The 25,610-nt window shown below is 44.7% G+C and overlaps 1 protein-coding gene across 3 annotated transcripts in view; it reads right to left on the bottom strand.

Moving 5' to 3' along the window:
* Window positions 1-25,610, bottom strand: part of LOC132765475 (semaphorin-3F-like) — a 73,169-nt gene that overhangs the window by 14,701 nt on the left and 32,858 nt on the right. For all 3 annotated transcript variants that reach the window (XM_067464168.1, XM_067464166.1, XM_067464167.1), the window contains exons 4-12: window positions 25,486-25,548; window positions 21,831-21,950; window positions 19,753-19,846; window positions 18,022-18,141; window positions 16,445-16,584; window positions 5,265-5,379; window positions 3,964-4,033; window positions 3,710-3,854; window positions 1,273-1,495 (exon numbers count right to left, since the gene is read on the bottom strand). In XM_067464168.1, the coding sequence (XP_067320269.1) occupies window positions 1,273-1,495; window positions 3,710-3,854; window positions 3,964-4,033; window positions 5,265-5,379; window positions 16,445-16,584; window positions 18,022-18,141; window positions 19,753-19,846; window positions 21,831-21,950; window positions 25,486-25,548 (1,090 nt within the window). The remainder of the gene's footprint in view (window positions 1-1,272; window positions 1,496-3,709; window positions 3,855-3,963; window positions 4,034-5,264; window positions 5,380-16,444; window positions 16,585-18,021; window positions 18,142-19,752; window positions 19,847-21,830; window positions 21,951-25,485; window positions 25,549-25,610) is intronic.

Here is a 25,610-nt window from a genome sequence, read left to right as displayed (position 1 = left end):
TATAGTTCACCTACAATCAAAGAGCGTTCTGAACCCCACCAACAACAGAATTGGGGCAAATTTCCCACACAGAACCCCCTGGACGAATTGACACCAAATTTGGACACAATACACCTATCAGGCCAACGAGTGTCCATCACTCATAAAAACCCTGAAAAACACAGCGGAAGAGACTTAAAAAGCCAAAAAACAAAATTTACATTACAACGCATGCGCAAAACCACATATATACACAAATATATACACACATATATGCATATACACACACAAAACACATAAACACAGAAAGGGGGAAGGAAGGAAGGAAGGAAGGACGGAAGGAGAGAAGGAGGGAGAGAAGGAAGGAAGGAGAGAAGAAAGGACAGAAAGGAAGGTAGAGAAGGAAGGAAGGAGAGAAGGAAATTTAAAAAAGTGAAAGGAAAGAGAGAGAGAAGGAAGGAAGGAAGGAAGGAAGGAAGGAAGGAAGGAGAGAAGGAACGAAAGAGAGAAAGAGGGAGGGAAGGAAGGAAGGGAAGAGACAAGGAAGATGGAACCAAAGAGCAAAGGAAGGGAGGAAAGAAACAGGTCGAGAAGGAAGGAAGAAGGGAAAGAAAAGGAGGGAAGGAAAAAGTCAAAACTGCAAACATGGAGAGATGACTAATATTAATGCTGTCTGTTAACCTTCAGATCACTACATCCGACTTCTACAGTGAAGGAGCCACTAAATGTGCTGCAAAGGCCTTTTTATTCTTCTAGGGTTTACTTCAAAGGCTTGAGCAGAGTTGCGGAAAGTTTCTTTTTGGAAACTACAACTCCCAGAATCCCCCAGCCAACATGACCACTATAAAAATAATCATTTAATCTGCTAATGAGCAATGAAGTACTGAATTTGACAGAGAGTCCCCTGTCTTCTACTCCATCTTGTCTTTTCCTGACAACTTCCTGTTGGCTCACCCCTGTTCTTAAATAGGAGTTCTTTGTAAGTTGGATGTTTGTAACTTGAGGACTGTCTGTACTCTCAAGGTACCCGAAACTTTATTTATCAGCATCTACCAATCCGCATGGGTGCCAGATAAGCGAGGCTCTGCAGCTCGGGGTAACACAAGCTCAGTGACTCCCAGCTAGCCTGGGTGAATGTGACAACATTTTGCCCATTTGAATTAAAAGTGGAAGAAGTGGAAGAAGTGGAAGAAGATAAATATTTGCAGAAAGCAGGCACTGGCCCAGCAGGATTTGGTTCCTCGCTTGTACCCTCCTGCAGCTGGAAAGCAAGACCCGTGTCTCTAGACATACCAGTGCCAAGAAAGAGGACCTCGTAGCGCCCGTCCACGGCGTCCACCAGGTCAACAGCCAACGTGGTGAAGCTGTAGGGCACATTGGTCCTCACCAGCAGGGGTCGGCGCTGCAGTGGGTAGACGGCGTTGTACATCAAGGGGTGGGCACGCACAAAGGTCACCAGGTCATCAGGAAACTCACGGGTGGAGCGGAGCCCTGGCGTAAAGGTTCCTCCTGGGCACTGAAACAGAAGGCAGGACCCAGGGTTAGCAATATGGTCCCTTGTTGTCTCAGGGTATGGTTCCAGGAATCCTATTGATACCAAAATCCATGGCTGCTCAAGTAATAGTAGAGAACAGACAGGAAGACATCATTCATCCCTCTCGACAGATGGCCATCCAGCCTCTGTTTCAAGACTTCCATAGAATCATAGACTTGGAAGACTCCCCAAGGGCCATGAGGCCCAGCTCCATCCTGCCATGAAGGCACCATCCGATCTCTCTCAACAGATGCCCACCCATCAAAAATGTCCTAAGGAGTTGGAAGAGACCCCAAGGGCTATATTCCAGCATAACTTTTCCAGTTAAAATATAGTGTTTGGGATATACAGGAGACCATAAGTGAATAATTGAGTAAATAAATTGGTGGATAAAAGATCTTCAGAAACAGAGATTGGGCTATATTTGTATTTAACCTTGAAGGGGAAGGGCAAACAATCAGGAGTCTGGCTCAGAAGTCTGATTTGATTATGGTGGTCCATGCCTTAGTTACCTCAAGATTAGACTACTGTAATGCACTCTACGCTGGGCTGCCCTTGAAGATTGTTCGGAAACTACAGCTGGTGCAAAGATCGGCGGCCAGATTGTTAACTGGAGCAAGTTACAGAGAGCAGTCAACCCTCCTGTTTAAACAGCTCCACTGGCTGCCGATAAGTTTCCGGTCCAAATACAAGGTGCAGGTTATCACCTAAAAAGCTCTAAATGTTCAGGACCTGCCTATCTGCGCGACCGCCTCCTCCCTTATGAGCCCACGCGGTCCTTAAGATCTTCCGGGGATGCCTTTCTCTCACTCCCACTCCTATCTCAGACACAGTTGGTGGGGACGAGAGAGAGGGCATTCTCAGTGGTGGCTCCCTGTCTCAGGGAGATTAGGCTGGCACCCTCCTTAACCACATGCCGTAAGGAATTAAAGACGTGGATGTTTCGTTGTGCTTTCGATTGACGACTCCTATGACAAATGCCCTGTATTATGACTTGAATTGTCATTCAATCTGATATCCTATATTATATTATATTAACTGATCCTGTTAATTTGCTCTGTTTCCATGATTTTTTCCTATGCCTTAATACATGGTCATCTACCTTACTAAACCATTTTATCTTTTAACTAGTTCACGTAGTGGTTTTCCTCCCTTCTCCAAAATTAGTCTGCTGTTATTGTTGTTGCTAGCTATTTTTGTTATGTTGTTTTATGCTGTTTTAATTGTTATTGCTTTATTTTAATTGTATTCAGCCTGGGCTTGGTCCCCATATAAGCTGCCCCAAGTCCCTTCGGGGAGATGGAGGCGGGGTAGAAAAATAAAGTTCTTCTTCTTCTTTGCTTTTGTATTTATTTTTCAGTCCGCTTCATCCAGAATGGAAAGGGGATGCAATGGTGCGGGCCCTGCCTATCTCCGCAATCACATCTCCTTCTATGAACCGGCGCGAACTTTAAGATCTTCCGGGAAGGCCCTTCTCTCGGTCCCACTATCATCTCATGCACGGTTGGTGGGGACGAGAGAGAGGGCCTTCTCAGTGGTGGCCCCCCTGCCTCTGGAACGTTCTTCCAAGGGAAATAAGACAGGCCCCATCCCTTTCCTCCTTTCATAAGAGCTTGAAGACCTGGTGGTTTCAACAAGCCTTTGAAAATGGTCAGTTCTAACTCAGCCCTACACATTGCCGAATACGGCCTTATTCTTCCTACCAATTACCCAGATCATTTCCTCTACTCGGCCCCGGAATGAACAGCCACAGACCCGTACCTAATATTATTGTTGCCTGCCATAGCATTGCTTTTTAATTCCCGGGCCCCCTAGAATTTTTGGGCTTGCACAAATCTTGGCCTGGCCTTTAAAAATTTTTTCAATTGCCTTGAATAGGCAGGATTACTTCTAATATATGTGTGTTATGGCGACAATTTTTATGCATATTTTGTTTTGTTAATCTTATGGTTATGTTGTTTTTACTTTGTATCTTCTGTGATTTTTACCTGGGAACTGCTCTGAGTCCCCTCAGGGAGATAGAGCGGTATATAAATAAATTATTATTATTATTATTATTATTATTATTATTATTATTATGTTTACTTCAAACCAGGGTTAAATGTAAGGAAAGATCTCATGGAGCTTACTTAGGGAAACGGAACACAAAGGGTCAGGACATGAAATCTAAACACTGGAGAAGAAGACATCACTCACAGCTCCAGGGCGAGGGTAGGGCACACGTCCTGTGTATGAGCCCCACTGGTAGTTGTGTCCCTCCTTGTGGGCAAAGGGCCCATTGAAAACTGTGCGTATATCAGCCATGGAGTAAACACAGACTGCCGAACCACGGAACACAGACCTTGCAGAAGAGAGAGACAAATGCGTGAGGCAACAGGACTCGGGGCCTGTGAACAGATGGATGGGCCACCCCACCTTGCCTCTAAAAAAGGTTAACTGGATCTGCTCACCCCAGTGTAGAAAACACCCCGTACACCAATGGGTGCTTTTCATCCTGCGTTGGCAACAAGAAAACATCACCTGGAGAAGGGGAAGAAGGAAAGTGATCATCATAGGTTTTTTGTTTTGTTTTGTCGCATCAGGAGCGACCTGAGAAACTGCAAGTTGCTTCTGCTGTGAGAGAATTGGCCGTCTGCAAGGACGTTGCCCAGGGGACACCCGGATGATTTGATGTTTTTATCATCGTTGTGGGAGGCTTCTCTCATGTCCCCGCATGAAGAGCTGAAGCTGATAGAGGAAGCTCATCCGCCTCTCCCTGGATTCGAACCTGTGACCTGTCGGTCTTCAGTCCTGCCGACACAGGTGTTTAACCCAGTGCGCCACTGGGGCTCCGCATCAAAGGTGATGTGAATGTGTTTTCATTTTTTAGACCTCAACCTCCAGAAACATGTTCTGGAAGTTGTAGTCCAAACTGTTCCAAAATTAGAGCTCACACTATGCCTAATTCTCCCCACTCCTAGTCCTACGCTTCAAGGAAAAAGTAGCAGAAAATGCCTTCTGAAACATACGAATGCCTTGCAAATAGTGATTCCATGGAATTAATTTAATTCTGTCCCAACTTTAATGCATTCATAGGATCATAGAGTTGCATTCATAGAATCCTAGTTCCAACAGACCTCACTACCTCTGAGGATGCTTGCCATAGACCTCATGGGCCATCCAGTCCAACCCCCTGCCAAGAAGGAATATTGCATTCAAAGCACTCCTGACAGATGGCCATCCAGCCTCTGTTTAAAAGCTTCCAAAGAAGGAAGAAGAGGCTCCTTCTTTGGAAGCTTTTAAACAGAGGCTGGATGGCCATCTGTCAGGGGTGATTTGAATGCAATATTCCTGCTTCTTGGCAGGGGGTTGGACTGGATGGCCCATGAGGTCTCCTCCAACTCTTTGATTCTATAATTCTATGATTCTAAGGGGCCTCTACCACACTCCATGGCAGAGAGTTCCACTGCTGAACGGCTCTCACATTCAGGAAGTTCTTCCTCATGTTCAGATGGAATCTCCTTTCTTGTAGTTTAAAGCCATTGTTCCGCGTCCTAGTCTCCAAGGAAGCAGAAAACAAGCTTGCTCCCTCCTCCCTGTGGCTTCCTCTCACATATTTATACATGGCTATCATGTCTCCTCTCAGCCTTCTCTTCTTCAGGCTAAACGTGCCCAGCTCCTTTATTGCTTATCAATAAATCCTTTGCCCACCCACAATGTCATTCATTCCTGGCTGCCAAAACAAAACCCTGCTTCAAAAAGAGTGGCTTACGCAGCTCATCGAAAAAGGTCTCCACGCCATCATCTCCAATTACAGAGCAAACTAAACGAGCTTTCAAGAACGTTGTCCACTTGTTCACCAAGGAGCGTTGTCCTCCGTCATCATTCTGTAGGGAAAAGGGGAGAAAGAAAGGCACTCTGCTAGTATAAAGGAGGCCCCCATAGTGTAAGATGCGAATCCCACAAACAGAGGACTACAGCCATGTTCAGGCTGCATGTTCGGAAAAGCCAGCTTATTATCAGAACTTAGGAAAGTTTCTTGTTTGAATGTCAGATTCCAGCATTGTCTAGTCCAGTGTTTCTCAACCTGGGGGTCGGGACTCTTGGGGGGGGGGGTGTCACAAGGGGGTATCAGAGGGGTCGCCAAAGACCATCAGAAAACACAGTATTTTCTGTCGGTCATGGAGATACTGTGTGGGAAGTTTGGCCCAATTCTATCATTGGTGGGGTTCAGAATGCTCTTTCATAGTAGGTGAACTATAAATCCCAGCAACTACAACTCCCAAATGTCCAAGTCTATTTTCCCCAAACTTCACATTTGGGAATATTGCGTATTTATGCCAAGTTTTGTCCAATCCATCATTGTTTGAGTCCACAGTGCTCTATGGATGTAGGTGGACTACAACACCAAAACTCAAGGTCAATGCCCACCAAATCCTTCCAGTATTTTCTGCTGGTCATGGGAATTCTGTGTGCCAGTTTTGGTTCAATACCATCATTGGTGGAGTTCAGAAAGCTTTTTGATTATAGGTGAACTATAAATCCTAGCAACTAGGATTTAGTGTTGTTGTTGTTCATTCGTTCAGTCGTCTCCGACTCTTCGTGACCTCATGGACCAGCCCACGCCAGAGCTCCCTGTTGGCCGTCACCACCCTCAGCTCCTTCAATTTATAGGATTTATAATTTGCCTATAATCAAAAACAGATTCTCCTCTATGAACCATCAAGGTTACTAAGATCTTCCGGAGGGGCCCTGCTCTCGGTCCCACCACCCACGCAATCGCATCTGGTGGGAACGAGGGACAGGGCCTTCTCGGTGGTGGCCCCTCGGCTTTGGAATTCCTTCCCACCAGAGACTAGATCTGCTCCTTCCCTCCTGACCTTTAGAAAGCTAATAAAAACCTGGCTTTGGAATATGGCATTCGATAATTAAGTCAATAACCCTTGTCCACATGGAAGGATGGCGATGAATTGTGACTGTATTTGACAACTTGGCTTGTGTAATGTGATGATGTATTTTATTGTATTTTATATTTTAATGTATAATGATGCACTGTGCTGTTCTTATATTACTGTATATGAACACATGTTGTGAACCGGCCTGAGTCCCTCCTCGGAAGTGGAGAAGACCGGTATATAAAACTTCTAAATAAATAAATAAAATAAACTACAATTCCCAAATGACAAAATTAATCCCCTCTAAACCCCACCAGTATTCAAATTTGGGTGTATTGTGTATTTGTGCCAGATTTGGTCCAGTGAATGAAAATCCATCCTGCATATCAGATATTTACATTACTATTCATAACAGTAGAAAAATTACTGTTATGAAGTAGCAATGAAAATAATCTATGGCTGGGGGTCACCATAACAGGAGGAACTGTATTAAGGGGTCGCGGCTTGAGGAAGGTTGAGAAACACTGCTCTAGTCAACCAGTATAGCCACTGGTCATATTGATTGGGGAACTCTGGAAACTGCCGTCCAAATAAATTAGCTTTTCCATGTTCTGGTTTGCACTGGGGGAGGTGTTTCTGGCCCAACTTCGGCATGTATAAAAGGAGCAAGAATAAGATTATTTGGCAATCTGAAGAAGGAGGAACGGTGGGAATTCTCAGTAACATTAAATAAAAGAGGAATTCTTGGTTTCATATGGAAACATGACTTTTAACCACACATGTCAAACACATCCAATCCGTCATATCATTTTATGTGGCTGGTAATATTTTCAATGCCAAGGCCACATAATTACATTTATGTACTACTAGCTGTCCCCTGCCATGCCTTGCTGTGGCCCACTTGGTGGCCATGGGGGTTCTGAACCCCACCAACAATTCTATCGTTGGTGGGGTTCAGAATGTTCTTTCATAGTAGGTGAACTATAAATCCCAGCAACTACAACTCCCAAATGTCCAACTCTATTTTCCCCAAACTCCACCAGTGTTCACATTTGGGCATATTGAGTATTTGTGTAGAGTTTGGTCCAGATCCATCATTGTTTGAGTCCACAGTGATCTTTCGATGTAGGTGAACTACAACTCCAAAACCAAAGGACACTGCCCACAAACCCTTCCAGTATTTTCCGTAGGTCATGAGGGCTCTGTGTGGGAGGTTTGGCCCAATTCTATCGTTGGTGGGGTTCAGAATGCTCTTTGATTGTAGGTGAACTATAAATCCCAGCAACTACAACTCCCAAATGACAAAATCAATTATTTTTGAGTGAAGGACATACATTGGGTTGTTAGGTGTCTTGTGTCCAAATTTTGTGTCAATTCGTCCAGTGGTTTTTGAGTTCTGTTAACCCCACAAACGAACATTACATTTTTATTTATATAGACTAGACGTCCCCTGCCATGCGTTGCTGTGACCCAGTCTGTATATATGTGTTTTGTGTGTGTGTATATATATGTTTATATATTTGTGTATCTGTGTATATGTGTGTGTGTATGTATATGTAATGGCACTCCATGCAGTCATGCCGGCCACATGACCTTGGAGGTGTCTATGGACAACGCCGGTTCTTCGGCTTAGAAATGGAGATGAGCACCACACCCCAGAGTCAGCCAACAATGTGATGTGGTGGCAAAAAAAGCCAATGGGACTTTGGCCTGCATCAATAGGAGCATAGTGTCTAGATCTAGGGAAGTCATGCTACCCCTCTATTCTGCTTTGGTTAGACCACACCTGGAATATTGTGTCCAATTCTGGGCACCACAATTCAAGAGAGATATTGACAAGCTGGAATGTGTCCAGAGGAGGGCGACTAAAATGATCAAGGGTCTGGAGAACAAGCCCTATGAGGAGCGGCTTAATGAGCTGGGCATGTATAGCCTGAAGAAGAGAAGGCTGAGAGGAGATATGATAGCCATGTATAAATATGTGAGAGGAAGCCACAGGGAGGAGGGAGCAAGCTTGTTTTCTGCTTCCTTGGAGACTAGGACACAAAACAATGGCTTCAAACTACAAGAGAGGAGATTCCATCTGAACATTAGGAAGAACTTCCTGACTGTGAGAGCCGTTCAGCAGTGGAACTCTCTGCCCCAGAGGGTGGTGGAGGCTCCTTCTTTGGGAGCTTTTAAACAGAGGCTGGATGGCCATCTGTCAGGGGTGATTTGAATGCAATATTCCTGCTTCTTGGCAGGGGGTTGGACTGGATGGCCCATGAGGTCTCTTCCAACTCTTTGATTCTATGATTCTATGATCTCTGTATGAATTTATAGGTTCATATTTGGGTGTATTGTGTATTTGCGCCAGATTTGGTCTAGTGAATGAAAATACATCCTGCATATCAGATATTTACATTATGATTCATAACAGTAGCAAAATTACGGAACTATGACTGGACTTAATGTCAGGGTACAACCTTTACCTTATACACACACACACACATACACACACACACACATACACACGTGTGTGTGTGTGGGTGGATGTATATCTGTGTGTATATATTTGTGTGTTTAAATGTGTATATGTATATTGTGTATATGTGTGTGCTTGTCTCTATGCATATTTGTGTTTATATATGTGTGCATGTGTATGTTTGTGTGTGCATGTGTATATGTATATGTGTGTGTATGTAGATGTATGTGTGTGCGTATTTGTGTGTGCCTCGCCATCTGTCAGGGGTGATTTGAATGCAATATTCCTGCTTCTTGGACTGGATGGCCCACGAGGTCTCTTCCAACTCTATGATTCTATGAATTCCACAAATGCCGGGTTTTTGAATCAACAGACAATTGAAGTCACTGTTCTACTAACTAAGGATAACTTCTTATAAAAGTTCATTTTTTTTTTGTAATTAGCTTGAGGATTCTGGTGTTTGTAGTCCCCAGCATGAATCTATGACTCTATGATTCATTACACTATGTAGCACAATTTTTGTTCCTGGGTTATAAATGTCACACCTCTGTAGAATTGGATCAACAGCAATCATCACACTCTCTAAATAATAATAACAATCGTTAAAAGGTAAATTTCTCCCCTGACATTAAGTCCAGTTGTGTCTTTAAATTTTTTAATTTCCCGATTTCTCATTTTTATCTAACAAAGGACAGCTCCCGAAACTCTAGGTAAATGTAAAGTTGTCCCCTGACATTAAGTCCAGTCGTATTGGACTCTGGGGGTTGGTGCTCATCGGGGTGAGAAGGGCGGGGTATAAGTAAATGAAATAAATAAATAATAAAAATATTTCTAAGCGGAGTCGGCATTGTCCATAGACACCTCCAAGGTTGGGTTGTTGTAGGATTTTTCGGGCTATATGGCCATGGTCTAGAGGCATTTTCTCCTGACGTTTCACCTGCATCTATGGCAAGCATCCTCAGAGATAGTGAGGATGCTTGCCATAGATGCAGGCGAAACGTCAGGAGAAAATGCCTCTAGACCATGGCCATATAGCCTGAAAAAACCTACAACAACCCAGTGATTCCAGACATGAAAGCCTTCGACAATACCTCCAAGGTTATGTGGCCGGCATGACTGCATGGAGCGCTGTTATCTTCCCGCCTGAGCGGTACCTATTGATCTACTCACATTTCCATGTTTTGAACTGTTAGGTTGGCAGAAGCTGGGGCTAACAGCAGGAGCTCACCCCTCTCTCTGGATTCGAACCTGTGACTTTTTGATCAGCAAGTTCAGCAGCTCAGTAACTTAACCCACTACTCCGAAGAAAGCTACGAGCTTCTTATTCCAAGTCTCCTTAATTTCAATAAAGCTTTCACCAGGGAATAGTTTCAGCAAATTATGCTCAGAACCTGTGATCCAGGCAGAGCAAAATATACACATACCATATGTGATATGCATATGGTACATGCATATGACATATGTATGCTGTAGCATAGAGCACTTTCACAGCAGGTATGGGGCCAGCAGACACGACTCTGCATTTGGATTGCTTTGTACTAGTGGGAACACAAATAAAAGAGTCTACTGTGTGGACTGGAGCGATACACATCAAACTGAAGAATTCTGTTTAAGGTTTCAGCGAAACAAAAAGCCCTGCCAAATTGAAAAATATTTCCATTTACTCCTCACCACATCCTTGAAAACATCATTTGACATTTAGCAGCCACTTAAAGAATGATCAGTCCTCATTAAGAAAACTAGAGTGGTGATGTTTTATTGTCTCATTTTCCACTTCTATAAACATTGGGTTTTTTGCTTTCTTCTTGTTTATCAATGGACCTTTTATAGCATTCCTGACATTCAATTTGCTATTCAAAGAAGTTATAACAAGAGCCCTGTTTGGGTTGTTGTAGGTTTTTTCGGGCTATATGGCCATGTTCTAGAGGCATTCTCTCCTGACGTTTCGCCTGCATCTATGGCAAGCATCCTCAGAGGTAGTGAGGTCTGTTGGAACTAAGAGAATGGGTTTATATATCTGTGAAATGACCAGGGTGGACAAAGGACTCTTGTCTGCTGGAGCTAGGTATTTTATTTATCGTGTCAGGAAACCAAACAGTTGTATTCCATTTTTGACAGAACAAACAAACAAACATACAAAAGACACAGAGTTTGCAAGCTTGGTAGTTGATCAAATGTCCTTTGACCAGTATCTGGCCACTTGGAGTGCTTCTGGTGTTGCCGCAAGAAGGTCCTCCCTTGTGCATGTGGCAGGGCTCAGGTTGCATTGCAGCAGGTGGTCAGTGGTTTGCTCTTCTCCACACTCGCATGTTGTGGATTCCACTTTGTAGCCCCATTTCTGAAGGTTGGCCCTGCATCTCATGGTGCCAGAGCGCAGTCTGTTCAGCGCCTTCCAAGTCGCCCAGTCTTCTGTGTGCCCAGGGGGGAGTCTCTCATTGGGTATCAGCCATTGATTGAGGCCCTGGGTTTGAGCCTGCCACTTTTGGACTCTCACTTGCTGAGGTGTTTCAGCGAGTGTCTCTGTAGATCTTAGAAAACGATTTCTTGATTTAAGTCGTTGACGTGCTGGCTGATACCCAAACAAGGGATGAGCTGGAGATGTCTCTGCCTTGGTCCTTTCACTATTGGCTGCTACTTCCCAGCGGATGTCAGGTGGTGTAGTTTCTCCAGTGGTGTAGGGCGCAGACATCCTGTGATAATGCAGCATGTCTCATTAAGAGCCACATCCATTGTTTTAGTGTGGTGAGATGTGTTCCACACTGGGCATGCATACTCAGCAGGAGAGTAGCACAGCGCAACAGTGAATGTCTTCACTGTGTCTGGTTGTGATCCCCAGGTTGTGCCAGTAAGCTTTCGTATTATATTGTTTCTAGCACCCACTTTTTGCTTGATATTTAGGCAATGCTTCTTGTAGGTCAGGGCACAGTCCAGAGTGACTCCCAGGAGCTAGGTGTGAATGTTTCAACTGCATTTGATGGCCTGGCAGTTGTTTGGTGTGGCTTGTTGGTGCCTGGGGCAATCTTTTGCTGAGAGGTGATTAGATGTCCTTGATTGTTTCCTCTCTGTTGTTTTGCTGTTCTAATTTTAGAGGTTTTTTTTAATACTGCTAGCCATATTTTGTTCATTTTCATGGTTTCCTTTCTGTTGAAACTGTCCACATGCTTGTGGATTTCAATGGCTTCTCTGTGTAGTCTGACATAGTGGTTGTTAGAGTGGTCCAGCATTTCTCTGTTCTCAAATAATGGTTTGGGACCTGCCTACTTGCGTGACCACATTTCTGTGTACGAACCCACACGATCCCTTCGATCATCTGGAGAGGCCCTGCTCGCACTCCCACCTCCATCGCAGGTGTGATTGGTGGGGACGAGGGAGAGGACCTTCTCGTTAGTGGCCCCTCGACTCTGGAACTCACTGCTCAAGGACATCAGACATGCCCCAACATTGGCAGTCTTTAGGAGGAGCCTGAAAACGTGGTTGTTCCAGTGTGCCTTCCCAGAATAAGGAAATACTCTCAGCAATAGGTCCTCTAAATGCACTTTATCATTGATTTAAGATTGTTTGCTCACTCCATCTCTCGCCGAAAATTCTATCCCAGTATATTACCTTGTTCATGCCCAGCACTATTTTTAAATTTTTAATTATCACATTTGGCCCAGTCATAGGTTTTTAAATGCTTGTTGTTACTGTTACTGTTTATTTTTTGTTTATGAGATTTATTTTGATTGTTTTGTATTGATGTTTTGTTATTGCTTTTATTATTGTTGTTCTATGGGCTCGGTCTCATGTAAGCCACACCAAGTCCCTTGGGGAGATGGTAGCGGGGTATAAATAAAGTATTATTATTATTATTATTATTATTATTATTATTATTATTATTGGTTAATCAGGTGACATAGTGGTTGTGAGAGTGATCCGGCATTTCTGTGTTCTCAAATAATATGCTGTGTCCTGGTTGGTTTATCAGGTGCTCTGCTATGGCTGACTTCTCTGGTTGAAGTAGTCTGCAATGCCTTTCATGTTCCTTGATTCGTGTTTGGGCAATGCTGCGTTTGGTGGTCCCTATGTAGACTTGTCCACAGCTGCATGGTATACGGTAGACTCCTGCAGAAGTGAGAGGATCCCTCTTGTCCTTTGCTGAACGTAGCATTTGTTGGATTTTCTTGGTGGGTCTGTAGATAGTTTGTATGTTGTGTTTCCTCATCAGCTTCCCTATGCGATCAGTGGTTCCCTTGATGTATGGCAAGAACACTTTTCTCTGGGTGGATCTTCATCTTGACTCCCGTGGCTTGTTCTTGGTCTTGCAGCTCTTCTGATGTCTGAGGTGGAGTATCCATTGGCCTGGAGAGCCCAGTTGAGGTGGTTCAGTTCATCTTGGAGAAGGTGGGGTTCGCAGATTCTTTTTGCACGGCTTTCTGCCAAGGCTTTAATGGTGCTTCTTTTTTTGACTTTGGTTTTGGTTGGAGTTTTTATGTAGATACTAGCTGTCCCCTGCCACGTGTTGCTGTGGCCCAGTCTGAGAAAGTGTTGGTTTATAATATATGCAATGCCTTTATGCTTGTGGGTAAACAGTATTTCTTGTTGTTTTTGTCAGTGTTGATGTGGAGATTATCTGGTTTGCCTACTCTGGAACATGCAACATATAAATGTCCTTTAGAGGTTCCTTTCAAATCTACTATACTATATCCGTGTGTGTGTGAATCATATATATATATATGGCTGGATGTCTCTTTGTCAGGAGGGCTTTGATTACGTTTTCTTGCCAAGGTTAAAGGGAGTTGGAATGGATGGCCTTAAGTATTTTCTGATAGTCATGGGGGTTCTGTGTGGGAGGTTTGCCCCAACTCTGTCGTTGGTGGGGTTCAGAATGCTCTGTGATTGTAGATGAACTATAAATCCCAGAAACTACAACTCCCAAATGTCAAGATTCTATTTCCCTCAAACTCCACCAGTGTTCACATTTGGGCATATCGAGTATTCATGTAGAGTTGGTCCAGATCGATCATTGTTTGAGTCCACAGTGCTCTCTGGATGTAAGTGAACTACAACTCCCAATCCCAAGGTCAATGCCCACCAAACCCTTCCAGTATTTTCCGTTGGTCATGGGAGTTCTGTGTGCCACGTTTGGTTCAATTCCATCATCGGTGAAGTTCAGAATGCTCTTTGATTGTGTTGAACTATAAATTCCAGCAACTACAACTCCAAATGTCAAGCTCTATTTACCCCAAACTCCACCAGTGTTCACATTTGGCCATATTGAGTATCCATGTCAAGTTTGGTCGAGATCCATCATTGTTTGAGTTCACAGTGATCTCTGGATGTAGGTGAACTACAACTCCAAAACCAAAGGACACTGCCCACCAAACCCTTCCACTATTTTCTGTTGGTCATGGGAGAACTGTGTGACAAGTTTGGTTCAATTCTATCGTTGGTGGGGTTCAGAATACTGTTTGATTTTAGGTGAACTATAAATCCCAGCAACTACAACTCCCAAATGGCAAAATCAATTTTTTTGAGTGAAGGACATACATTGGGTTGTTGGGTGTCTTGTGTCCAAATTTGGTGTCAATTTGTCCAGCGGTTTTTGAGTTCTGTGAATACCACAAACGAACATTACATTTTTATTTATATAGATCTATCTGTGTGTGTGGGTGGGTTTGTCAATAGCCAGCCAGGCACCTTTGGTAGTTGACAAGCACTGCCGACAGGTCACACAACCTCCGAGGATGCTTGCCATAGATGCAGGCAAAATGTCAGGAGAGAATGCCTCTAGAACAGGGGTCCCCAAACTACGGCCCGCGGGCCACTTCCGGCCCACCAAGGGCCCTGATCCGGCCCGCGGAGGAGGAGCGCCCCCCCACCACACAGTGCCCCTCCATTGGCTGGCTCACGCTATCTGTTAGGCCCGATGGACAGTGCGAGCCAGCCAAGGGAGGCTGCTCCGCATGGTCTACTCGCGCGTAAAGCACCTCGCGAGGTGCTTTACGCGCAAGTAGACCACGCGGAGCAGCCTCCCTTGGCAGGCTCACGCTGTCCATCGGGCCTGATGGACAGCCTGAGCCAGCCAAGGGAGGCTGCTCCGCGTGGTCTACTTGCGTGTAAAGCACCTCGCGAGGTGCTTTACTCACAAGTAAGCCGCGCGGGCCTGCTCCTCCCTTGGCAGGCTCGCGCTGTCCATCGGGCCTGAGCCAGGCAAGGGAGTCTGAGCCAGCCAAGGGAGGCTGCTCCGCGTGGTCTACTTGCACGTAAAGCACCTCGCGAGGTGCTTTACACGCAAGTAGACCACGCGGAGCAGCCTCCCTTACTCGCAAGTAAGCCGCGCGGGCCTGCTCCTCCCTTGGCAGGCTCACGCTGTCCATCGGGCCTGATGGACAGCCTGAGCCAGCCAAGGGAGGAGCAGACCCGCGTGGTCTACTTGCGCGTAAAGCACCTCGCGAGGTGCTTTACTCGCAAGTAAGCCGCGCGGGTCTGCTCCTCCCTTGGCTGGCTCAGGCTGTCCAAGGGAGGCTGCCCTGGTGCGCCATGCAGTCATGCTGGCCACATGACCTTGGAGGTGTCTACGGACAACGCTGGCTCTTCGGCTTAGAAATGCAGATGAGCACCACACCCCAGAGTCAGACACGACTGGACTTCATGTCAGAGGAAAACCTTTAACCAGGAAAATCTTGGAAGATCCAGGGTGGGAGAAAGAACTCTTGTCTGTTGGAGGTAGGTATGAATGTTTCAATTGCCCATCTTGATTGCCATTTCATAGCCTGACAGCTTTTAGGGAGAATCCTTTGTTGAGAGGTGATTAGCTGGCCCTGGTTGTTTCTTGTCTGGAGTTCCCCTGTGTTTGAGTGTTGTTATTTATTTACAGTTATAATTTTAGATTTTGTTCAGACTAGAAATAGGAAGATTTCCCATTCTCTGCTCCTGGAATTACTGCCTAAAGAGGGCTAGAAAGAACCCCCTCTAAGGGTCCTTCCACACAGCAAAATAAGATATGTGCAATGTGCATAGGAATTTTTTAATTGTTTTTTTTAAAAAAAACTATAGTCCGGCCCTCCATTGGTCTGAGGGACAGTAAACTGGCCCCCGGTTTAAAAAGTTTGAGGACCCCTGCTCTAGAACATGGCCATATAGCCTGAAAAAACCCACAACCCGGTCACTTTTGTTGTTTATCCTCAGTACCATCATCTTTAAACAATTAGGGCAGTGCACATAGCATTTCTTAGTCCCCCACAGCTTGAAAAAGTTCCTTTTCCTCTCTGTGTTTATAACTCGCAGGATCTCCTAAGATCCACCAGAATCCCCCAGAGGCTGGCCATGCTGGTTGGGGGATTCTGGGAGTTGTAATGCAAAATGGAACTTGCTCAAGCTCTGCTTCAATCCAACACACTGATTGGAGCCCTTTTCTCCCTCTGAAGGATCTCCAAGCGCCACGTTAGCTCTGTGGCAAGGGGAGCAACAGCCATCTCCCACAAAGTACACACACGCACACAGACCTCAGGCAGCAGCCCCCAGCCTCTCCATCTTTCTCGGCTTGGCGCCCCATCCATGCCTCAAGCAAAAGACCCAGTTCTGTGTGTGCGCCCCACTCCAAGCGTCGCTCACCAGGCAAACCCGTCCCACCCGAGCGAGCACAGCAGGCCCCACGGCACCCTCAAGTGCTTTCTCACGGAAAAAGAAGTAGAGCTTGTCGTCGTTGTGGTCGGAGCTGTCGGGGATGACGTGGGCTTGGAGGAACACAGGGTCTAGGGGGAGAGGGGAAAAGAGGCTATTTCTTTGTGTCACCATTTGATGGCATAAGCAAACATTTTACCCTGATAGTGTTGGTAAGGGTCTCGAAAGTAACCAAATCCAAAGAATATAATAGCGATGCCCTACTACAAAATGTAAGGCGCCAATGGGAATTGTAGCTTAAGGACGTTGCCCAGGGGACGCCCAGATGAATTGATGTTTTTATCATCCTTGTGGGAGGCTTCTCTCATGTCCCCGCATGAGGAGCTGGAGCTGATAGAGGGAGCTCATCCACCTCTTCCTGGATTCGAACCTGCGACCTGTTGGTCTTCAGTCCTGCCGGCACAGGGGTTTAACCCACTGCGCCACCGGGGGCTCCAACACAGTGGATGACCCTGGGCAAGCCATGCCTTCCCAGCCTCAAAGAATGGTGACCCCTTCCCCCCCTACCAACAAATATTGCCAAGAAAACTCCATCATCAAGAAGTTTTGCCTTTACCAAAAAAAAAAACCCAAAACACAACAACAACAACAACAACAACAACAACAACAAGAACGAAGGGATCATTTTTCCATGTATGGTGGACGTGTAATATAGTTAAAGAATTTTGGGAAAAAGTGGTCTAAGAAACAAACAATATGATTGGGTTGTTGTAGGTTTCTTCGGGCTATATATGGCCATATTCTAGAGGCATTCTCTCCTGATGTTTTGCCTGCATCTATGGCAAGCATCCTCAGAGGTAGTGAGGTCTGTTGGAACTAGGAAAGTGGGTTTATATATCTGAGGAATGACCAGGGTGGGACAAAGAACTCTTGTCTGCTGGAGCTAGGTGTGAATGTTTCAGCTGACCACCTTGATTAGCATTTGATGGCCTGGCAGTGCCTGGGGCAATCTTTTGATGAGAGGTGATTAGATGTCATTGATTGTTTCCTCTCTGTTGTTTTGCTATTGTAATTTTAGAGTTTTTTTTAATACTGGTAGCCATATTTTGTTCATTTTCATTGTTTCTTCCTTTCTGTTGAAATTGTCTACATGCTTGTGGATTTCAGTGGCTTCTCTGTGTAGTCTGACATGGTGGTTGTGAGAGTGGTCCAGCATTTCTGTGTTCTCAAATAATATGCTGGCTACCAGTATTAAAAAAATTCTAAAGGTTTTAGTTCCAACAGACCTCACTACCTCTGAGGATGCTTGCCATAGATGCAGGCGAAACGTCAGGAGAGAATGCCTCTAGAACATGGCCATATAGCCCGAAAAAACCTACAACAACCCTGTAATTCTGGCCATGAAAGCCTTTGACAATACATCTGCCCTCTGTATTTTCTATCACTCTGGTCATTCTGCATTCTAACTTATTTTATCTACCCTTATTCTTACTCAACAAACAACATCCTATCCCACTCTTATCTCAAGGCCTCATCTACTATTCTAGCAATTCTTTTTTTTTTCCTACCATAGAGCCAGCGGGAATCGTGTTGCTCAGTCCGGACAGCTGGACGAGGCCCCATGGTACGGAACAAGGCCGCATCTGTGCTCATAAAATCCACATGAACACCAGCATAGAGTGTGTTATCTGCGGAAAGAAAAAAGAAGAGAGATACACGGGGTATCAGATGACTACAAAACAAGTCCAAAAACAAGGGAGCAAGATGTAACATTTCCTATGACTTTTTAGTATATGTGTGTTATGGCGACATTTTTATGCTTATATTTTGTTTTGTTAATCTTATGGTTATGTTGTTTTTTACTTTGTATGTTTTGTGATGTTACTTGGGAACCATTCTGAGTCCCCTCGGGAAGATGGAGCGGTATATAAATCAATTATAATTATTATTATTATTATTATTATTATTATTATTGCCCTAATGGGTGTGTATTACCTCCAATATTAGAGGCAATATAATGCTCCATGCCAGTTACTGAAGAACATGAGTGGAAGGATCTTACTGCACTTACGCATCTCTTGTGTAATTTCCGTAAGTATCTCATTGGCTACTATAGAAATAAAATACTGGAACAGACAATCTTTGCTCTGATCCAGGATAGTTAATACGAGCATGAGATGCATAGAATATTATCCAATACCATCTATTCTAACTTGCACCAGCCATCAAGAGATTGGGGGCCTCCTACCACAGTGTTTCTCAACCTGGGGGTCAGGACCCCTGAGGGGGTCGTGAGGGGGTGTCAAAGGGGTCGCCAAAGTCCATCAGAAAACGTAGTATTTTCTGTTGGTCATTGGGATTCTGTGTGGGAAGTTTGACCCAATTCTAATGTTGGTCGAGTTCAGAATGCTCTTTGTTTGTAGGTGAACTATAAATCCCAACAACTACAACTCCCCAAATCAAGGTCTATTTCCCCCAGCCTCCACCAGTGTTCACATTTGGGCATATTGAGTATTCATGCCAAGTTTGGTCCAGATCCATCATTGCATGAATCCACAACATTCCTCTGGATATAGGTGAACTACAACTCCCAAAATCAAGGTCTATTTTCCCCAGCCTCCACCAGTGTTCACATTTGCGCATATTGAGTATTCATGCCAAGTTTGGTCCAGATCCATCATTGCATGAATCCACATCACTCCTCTGGATATAGGTGAACTACAACTCCCAAAATCAAGGTCAATGCCCACCAAACCCTTCCAGTGTTTTCTGTTGGTCATGGGAGTTCTGTGTGCCAAGTTCGGTTTAAATCCATCGCTGGTGTTCAGAATGCTCTTTGATTATAGGGGACCTATAAATCCCAGCAACTACAACTCCCAAATTATAAAATCAATCCCCCCCACAACCTCACTAGCATTCACATTTGGACATATTGGGTATTTGTGCTCAATTTAGTCCAGTGAATGAAAATATATCCTGCATATCGGATATTTACATTACAATTTATAACAGTATTAAAATGACAGGTATCAAGTAGCAACGAAAACAATATTATGGTTGTGGGTCACCACAACATATGAAATTGCATTAAGGGGTCACGGCATTAGCAAAGCTGAGAACCACTGTCCTACTATCTTGCTACTCAAGATTCTTTACACTGGAGATGCCAGTCACAAATATGGGATTTTATACATCCAAAGCCCATGCCGTGCCAGCCAGCCAAGGCTCTTGAAGATAGTAAACAAGTGATTCTGAAATGCTTCCCAATCACAATTACTCAATTACACATAGCCACTTACTAACTAGTACTGCCATGCTGTGCTGCCGGGGGTCATAAGAGCATTTGCCTTTTCCTGGCTCCATTGAACGAGGAACCATGCGGAAGAGATACTCCTTCACAGAGAGAAAAGAGCAGAAAAAGACAGAAAAGTTAGCACGGATGCAACGTATCTTGAACTCCACCACCTAGGTCCTCCTATCCTGCTTCCAGTGGGCCTCCCGGTCCACTCTCTTCCTGACCTAGCTTCCCTTTCCCTCTGAACATAGGAAAGCTCCTAACATGGGCTTGGCCTCATGTAAGCTGCTCCGAGTCGCCTTTGGGGAGGTGGTGGTGGGGTATAAATGAAGTTTATTATTATTATAAAGAGAATGTTTCACATGTATTGTCGAAGGCTTTCACGGCCAGAATCACTGGTTTGTTGTAGGTTTCTTCGGGCTATATGACCATGTTTTAGAGGCATTCTTTCCTGACGTTTCACCTACATCTATGGCAAGCATCCTCAGAGATAGTGAGGTCTGATGGAACTAGGAAAAAGGGTTTATATATCTGTGGAATGACCAGGATGGGACAAAGAACTCTTGTCTGTTGGAGCTAGGTGTGAATGTTTCAACTGACCACCTTGATTAGCATTTGATGGCCTGGCAGTGCCTGGGGCAGTCTTTTGTTGAGAGGTGATTAGATGTCCCCGATTGTTTCCTCTCTGTTGTTTTGTTGTTGTAATTTTAGAGTTTTTTTTAATACTGGTAGCCAGATTTTGTTCATTTTCACGATTTCCTCCTTTCTGTTGAAATTGTCCACATGCTTGTGGATTTCAATGGCTTCTCTGTGTAGTCTGACTTGGTGGTTGTGAGAGTGGTACAGCATTTCTGTGTCCTCAAATAATATGTTGTGTCCAGGTTGGTTCATCAGGTGCTCTGCTATGGCTGACTTCTCTGGTTGAAGTAGTCTGCAGTGCCTTTCATGCAGAGGCGGCCCTAGGTAATTTTCAATGGTAAGCAAACAGTATTTTGGAGCCCCCCCCCCCCCAAATTATTGATATCTATTTTCTGTTTGTCGTGGGAGTACTGTGTGCCATATTTGGTTCAATTCCATCATTGGTGGAGTTCAGAATGCTCTTTGATTGTAGGTGAATTATACATCCCAGTAACTACAACTCGCATATGTCAAGGTCTATTTTTCCCCAAGAGCGCCTCAAGAGTGCCCCTGGGCACAATCAACGATACTGCAAATGCTTACTTTGCGTAATAGGTTACTGAGGCTTCCCCCGGACTGCTAGGGCTGTTGTGAGCCAACGGGGCGCTCCTCAAGTGGTGGTCGAGGGGCATTTACAGAGGCACCTCTGCGCCCCTGGCAAAAAAAAAGTGTACTGCAACTGCTTACTTTGCGTAATGGATGAGCCGCCCCTGCTTTCATGTTCCTTGAATCGTGTTTGGGCGATGCTGCATTTGGTGGTCCCTATGTAGACTTGTCCACAGCTGCATGGTATGCGGTAGACTCCGGCAGTGTTGAGAGGATCCCTCTTGTCCTTTGCTGAACGTAGCATTTGTTGGATTTTCTTGGTGGATTGGTAGATAGTTTGTATGTTGTGTTTCCTCATCAGCTTCCCTATGCGGTCAGTGGTTCCCTTGATGTATTGCAAGAGCACTTTTCCTCTGGGTGGATCTCTGTCTTGACTCTCGTTGCTTGTTCTCGGTCTTGCAGCTCTTCTGATGTCTGAGATGGAGTATCCATTGGCCTGTAGAGCCCAGTTGAGGTGATTCAGTTCATCTTGGAGTACGTTTCACAGTTCACCTGGTATTGCTTACACTCTGTATAGGAGTCATGAAGCCCTCCCAACACCTTTTGACACCAGTTCCCAGCATTCTTTAGTGCTGTCCAAGGCTGCTGGGAGTTGCAGTCCAACAACTCTCAGAGGGCTGCACTATTCACACCCTTGGTCTACAATGACACTGAAATTGCCCTCCAGGATGTCAGGCAAGATTTCATACCCAGCCTACCTGCAGACACTAGGGACATAACCTGATGCCTCCCTATTGTCATGTGTATGTGCTACTTTTGAATGACTACTTTATTAGTGACTCAAGTTTTTCCACTTACTTCAGAGCGCCACCCACGGTTGATGAGGGCACAGACTGGATGGTAGGCACCTGTTCCACATGCATAGATGTGGGTGCGATTCAGTGGCTCCATAAGCCGTATATAGTTGAAACATTCACCCTAAAGGACAGGATGGGAGAGAAGTAGGACATAAGCTGGCAGTTATGGTATCACAAGTAGTCAGGAGATGGTACAATTTCACCTTCTTCATCCCAGCCATTTCCGCACACAACTCCTCTGTTGCGCCTGCTCCAATGGCTGCCAGTCTACTGGGCACAATTCAAAGTGCTGGCTTTAGCCTATAAAGCCCTAAACCAGGGGTCCTCAAATTTTTTAAACAGAGGGCCAGTTCACAGTCCCTCAAACTGTGGGAGGGCCGGATTATAATTTGAAAAAAGCATGAATGAATTCCTATGCACACTGCACATATCTTATTTGTAGTGCAAAAAACAGGAGCCCCCGGTGGCGCAGTGGGTTAAACCCCTGTGCTGGCAGGACTGAAGACCGACAGGTTGCAGGTTCGCATCCGGGGAGAGGCAGATGAGCTCCCTCTATCAGCTCCAGCTCCTCATGCGGGGAAATGAGTGAAGACTCCCACAAAGATGATAAAAACATCAAATCATCCAGGCGTCCCCTGGGCAACGTCCTTGCAGACGGCCAATTCTCTCACACCAGGAGTCACTCCTGACACGACAAAAAAAGTGCAAAAAACTGTTAAAAACAATACAATAATTAAAATGAAGAACAATTTCAACAAATATAAACTTATTAGTATTTCAATGGGAAGTGTGGGTCTGTGTTTGGCTGATGAGATAGGATTATTGTTGTTGTTGTGTGCTTTCAAGTCGTTTCAGACTTAGGTTGACCCTGAGCAAGGGCCAGGTCAATGACCTTAAAGGGCCGCATTCGGCACTCGGGCAATAGTTTGAGGACCCCTGCCCTAAACGGTTCCGGACCAGCTTACCTGTCCAAACGTATCTCTCCTATCTAGGACTCTAAGATCGTCTGGGGAGGTCCTGCTCTCGGTCCCACCTTCTCCGCAAATGTGTTTGCCGAGAACGAGAGACAGGGCCTTCTCAGTGGTGGCCCCTCAGCTGTGGAACTCCCTCCCTAGGGATATTAGATCAGCCTCCTCCCTCCTAACATTTCATAAAAAGTTAAAACTTGGCTTTTTGAGCAAGCATTTGCAAATGCAGTGTAACTGGCAAATCTAGATCCACGGAACGACTGGACGATGCGACTGGAAAATGATTTTAGTAAGGAGATGCTGAGGATTTATGTTTTTATTGGTCTGCATGGTTTTATAGATGTTAGTTCTGACCTTTAAAATTCTTTACGGCCAGGGTCCATCGTACCTTAGGGACCGCCTCTCCTTCTCCCATCATCGGAGGTCGCAACGACCAGCCCAACGTGACTTACTCTATATACCGGGTCCTAGAGAAGTGCACTTGGAAAGGACCAGACTCAGGGCTTTTTCTATTTCTGCCCCTGCCTTATGGAATTCCTTGCCTCCCTATATGAGAGCCATGCGTTACTTAGGGCCTTTTACTCTAGCACTTAAGACCTGGCTTTTTACTAGAGCATTCGATCTCTGTTAATTTTTAAATTCTGTATGTATGTATTTTATCTTTTACAATTTAGCTGTAAATCGCCTAGAGCATTCTCGGAAGGAGGGCGATTAATAAGCAATTAAATATGATGATGATGATATTCTAAATGCTTTTAATTGTATTTTATGTTGTTGGGGGCATCGAATTGTGCCGACTGTAAACCACCTTGAGTCGCCTTAGGGCTGAGAAAGGTGGTAGATAAATATGGTAAATCAATAAATAAATAGTAATTGAATATATTTATTTATTTATTCTTTATCTACAGCATTTATATACCGCTTTTCACACCCCTAGGGGGACTCAAAGCGGTTTACACATAGATAATGGCAAAAATTCAATGCCTTACAACTACAATAGTAAAACCATATATTAGACATAAATCATATTAAAAACAGTATATCATCAAATATCAAAAGTTATTAAAACCATAAAACAATCTCATCAGTCGAGTTGCCGTTCCAGTCCTTGTCCCACTAAAAGCTGCATACATCTATTGTCCGAAGGCCTGGTCCCAGAACCATGATTTTATTTTATTTTTCTAAAGGTCAGGAGCGAGGGAGTGTGTTCCATAGGTGGGGGGCCACAGCCAAGAAAGCCCTGCTCCTCATTCCCGCCAGTTGCCTTTGCGCTGTTGACGGGAGCGAGAACAGGGCCTCCCCGGATGATCTTAAATTGCGAGGTGGGACGTAGGGGCAGATGCGTTTGGACAAGTAAGCTGGGCCCGAACCGTATAGAGCAGACTAGCCGTCCCCTGCCACGCGTTGCTGTGGCCCAGTCTGGTGATCTGGAAAATAAAGTAATGGCTTCTAATATATGTAATTCCTTTATGCTTGTGGGTAAACAGATTCCTTGTTGTTTTGATGTGGAGATTGTCTGGTTTGCCTACTCTGGAACATGCGACATATAATTGTCCTTCTTTAGGGGTCCCTTTCAAATCTATGATACTATATTTGTGTGTGTGTGTGAATCATATCTATCTATCTATCTATCTATATTATCTATCTATCTATGGCTGAATGACTCTTTGTCAGGAGGACTCTGATTACGTTTTCTTGCCCTGATGGAGTTGGATTAGATGGCCTTAAGTATTTTCTGTTGGTCATTGGGGTTCTGTATGGGAAGTTTGCCGCGATTCTGTCATTGGTGGGGTTCAGAATGCTCTTTGATTGTAGGTAAACTGTGAATCCCAGTGATTACAACTCCTAAATGTCAAGGTCTATTTCCCCCAAACGCCATCTGTGATCATATTTGGGCGTATTGAGTGCTTGTGACAAGTTTGGTCCAGATCCATCATTGTTTGAGTCCACAGTGCTCTCTGGATGTAGGTGAACTACAACTCCCAACTCAAGGTCAATGCCCACCAACCCCTTCTAGTGTTGTCTGTTGGTCATGGGAGTTCTGTGTGCCAAGTTTGGTTCAATTCCATCATTGATGGAGTTCAGGATGCTCTTTGATTGTAGGTGAACTATAAATCCCAGCAACTACAACTCCCAAATGACAAAATCATAATTTTTTGAGTGATGGTCACTCCTTGTGTTGTGAGACGTTTTGTTGCCAAATTTGGTGTGATTTCGTTACTTAGTTCTTTTGTTTTTAAGGTACTCATTATGCACAGAGCATTTATATATATATAGATTGGGAATAAGTTTTTAATAGGTGGAGGCCTTATAGATTAATCTTTGTGGATCTCATAGTTTCTAAAAACAAAGCAGAATCAGAAGGCAGCAATGGAGATATCATGGTGGCAACATTATTCTGCGCAATAGTTACAAACCATGAATGGCCCTTCCGGTGCATTGGACTGCACCTCCCATAATCAATGGCTGTAATGGATAGGGATGATGGAAGCTGAAGTCCAATGACATCTGGTGAACTGGCTGCCAGAAGACCATGGGATTTAAATGGATCAAGGAAGAGAATAGATGGCATTAAATGAAATAAATAAATAAATAGAAACAAAAATGTGGTTGGGCCCATAGTTTTCTAATTCACAAAGAGAGCTAAAGCAAAATAAGAGTATTGTGGGGCAAGCAATTACGACTCACCCTCTGACCTTTTCCTGCAAGACGACACTCATGCTGGTGGCTTGGGAGAGCTGGCCAATGGATCTAGGAAAAAAGAAGAGAGGTGGAAAAGGCTGTGAGAGGCTGGGGCTGCTTTCTGCCTCCGA

The sequence above is a fragment of the Anolis sagrei genome, chromosome 2, assembly GCF_037176765.1.
Source record: "Anolis sagrei isolate rAnoSag1 chromosome 2, rAnoSag1.mat, whole genome shotgun sequence".
Classification (NCBI taxonomy): Eukaryota; Metazoa; Chordata; class Lepidosauria; order Squamata; family Dactyloidae; genus Anolis; species Anolis sagrei.
The sequence above is the reverse complement of the archived record's forward strand: the minus strand, read 5'-3'. Positions and strand labels throughout refer to the sequence as shown.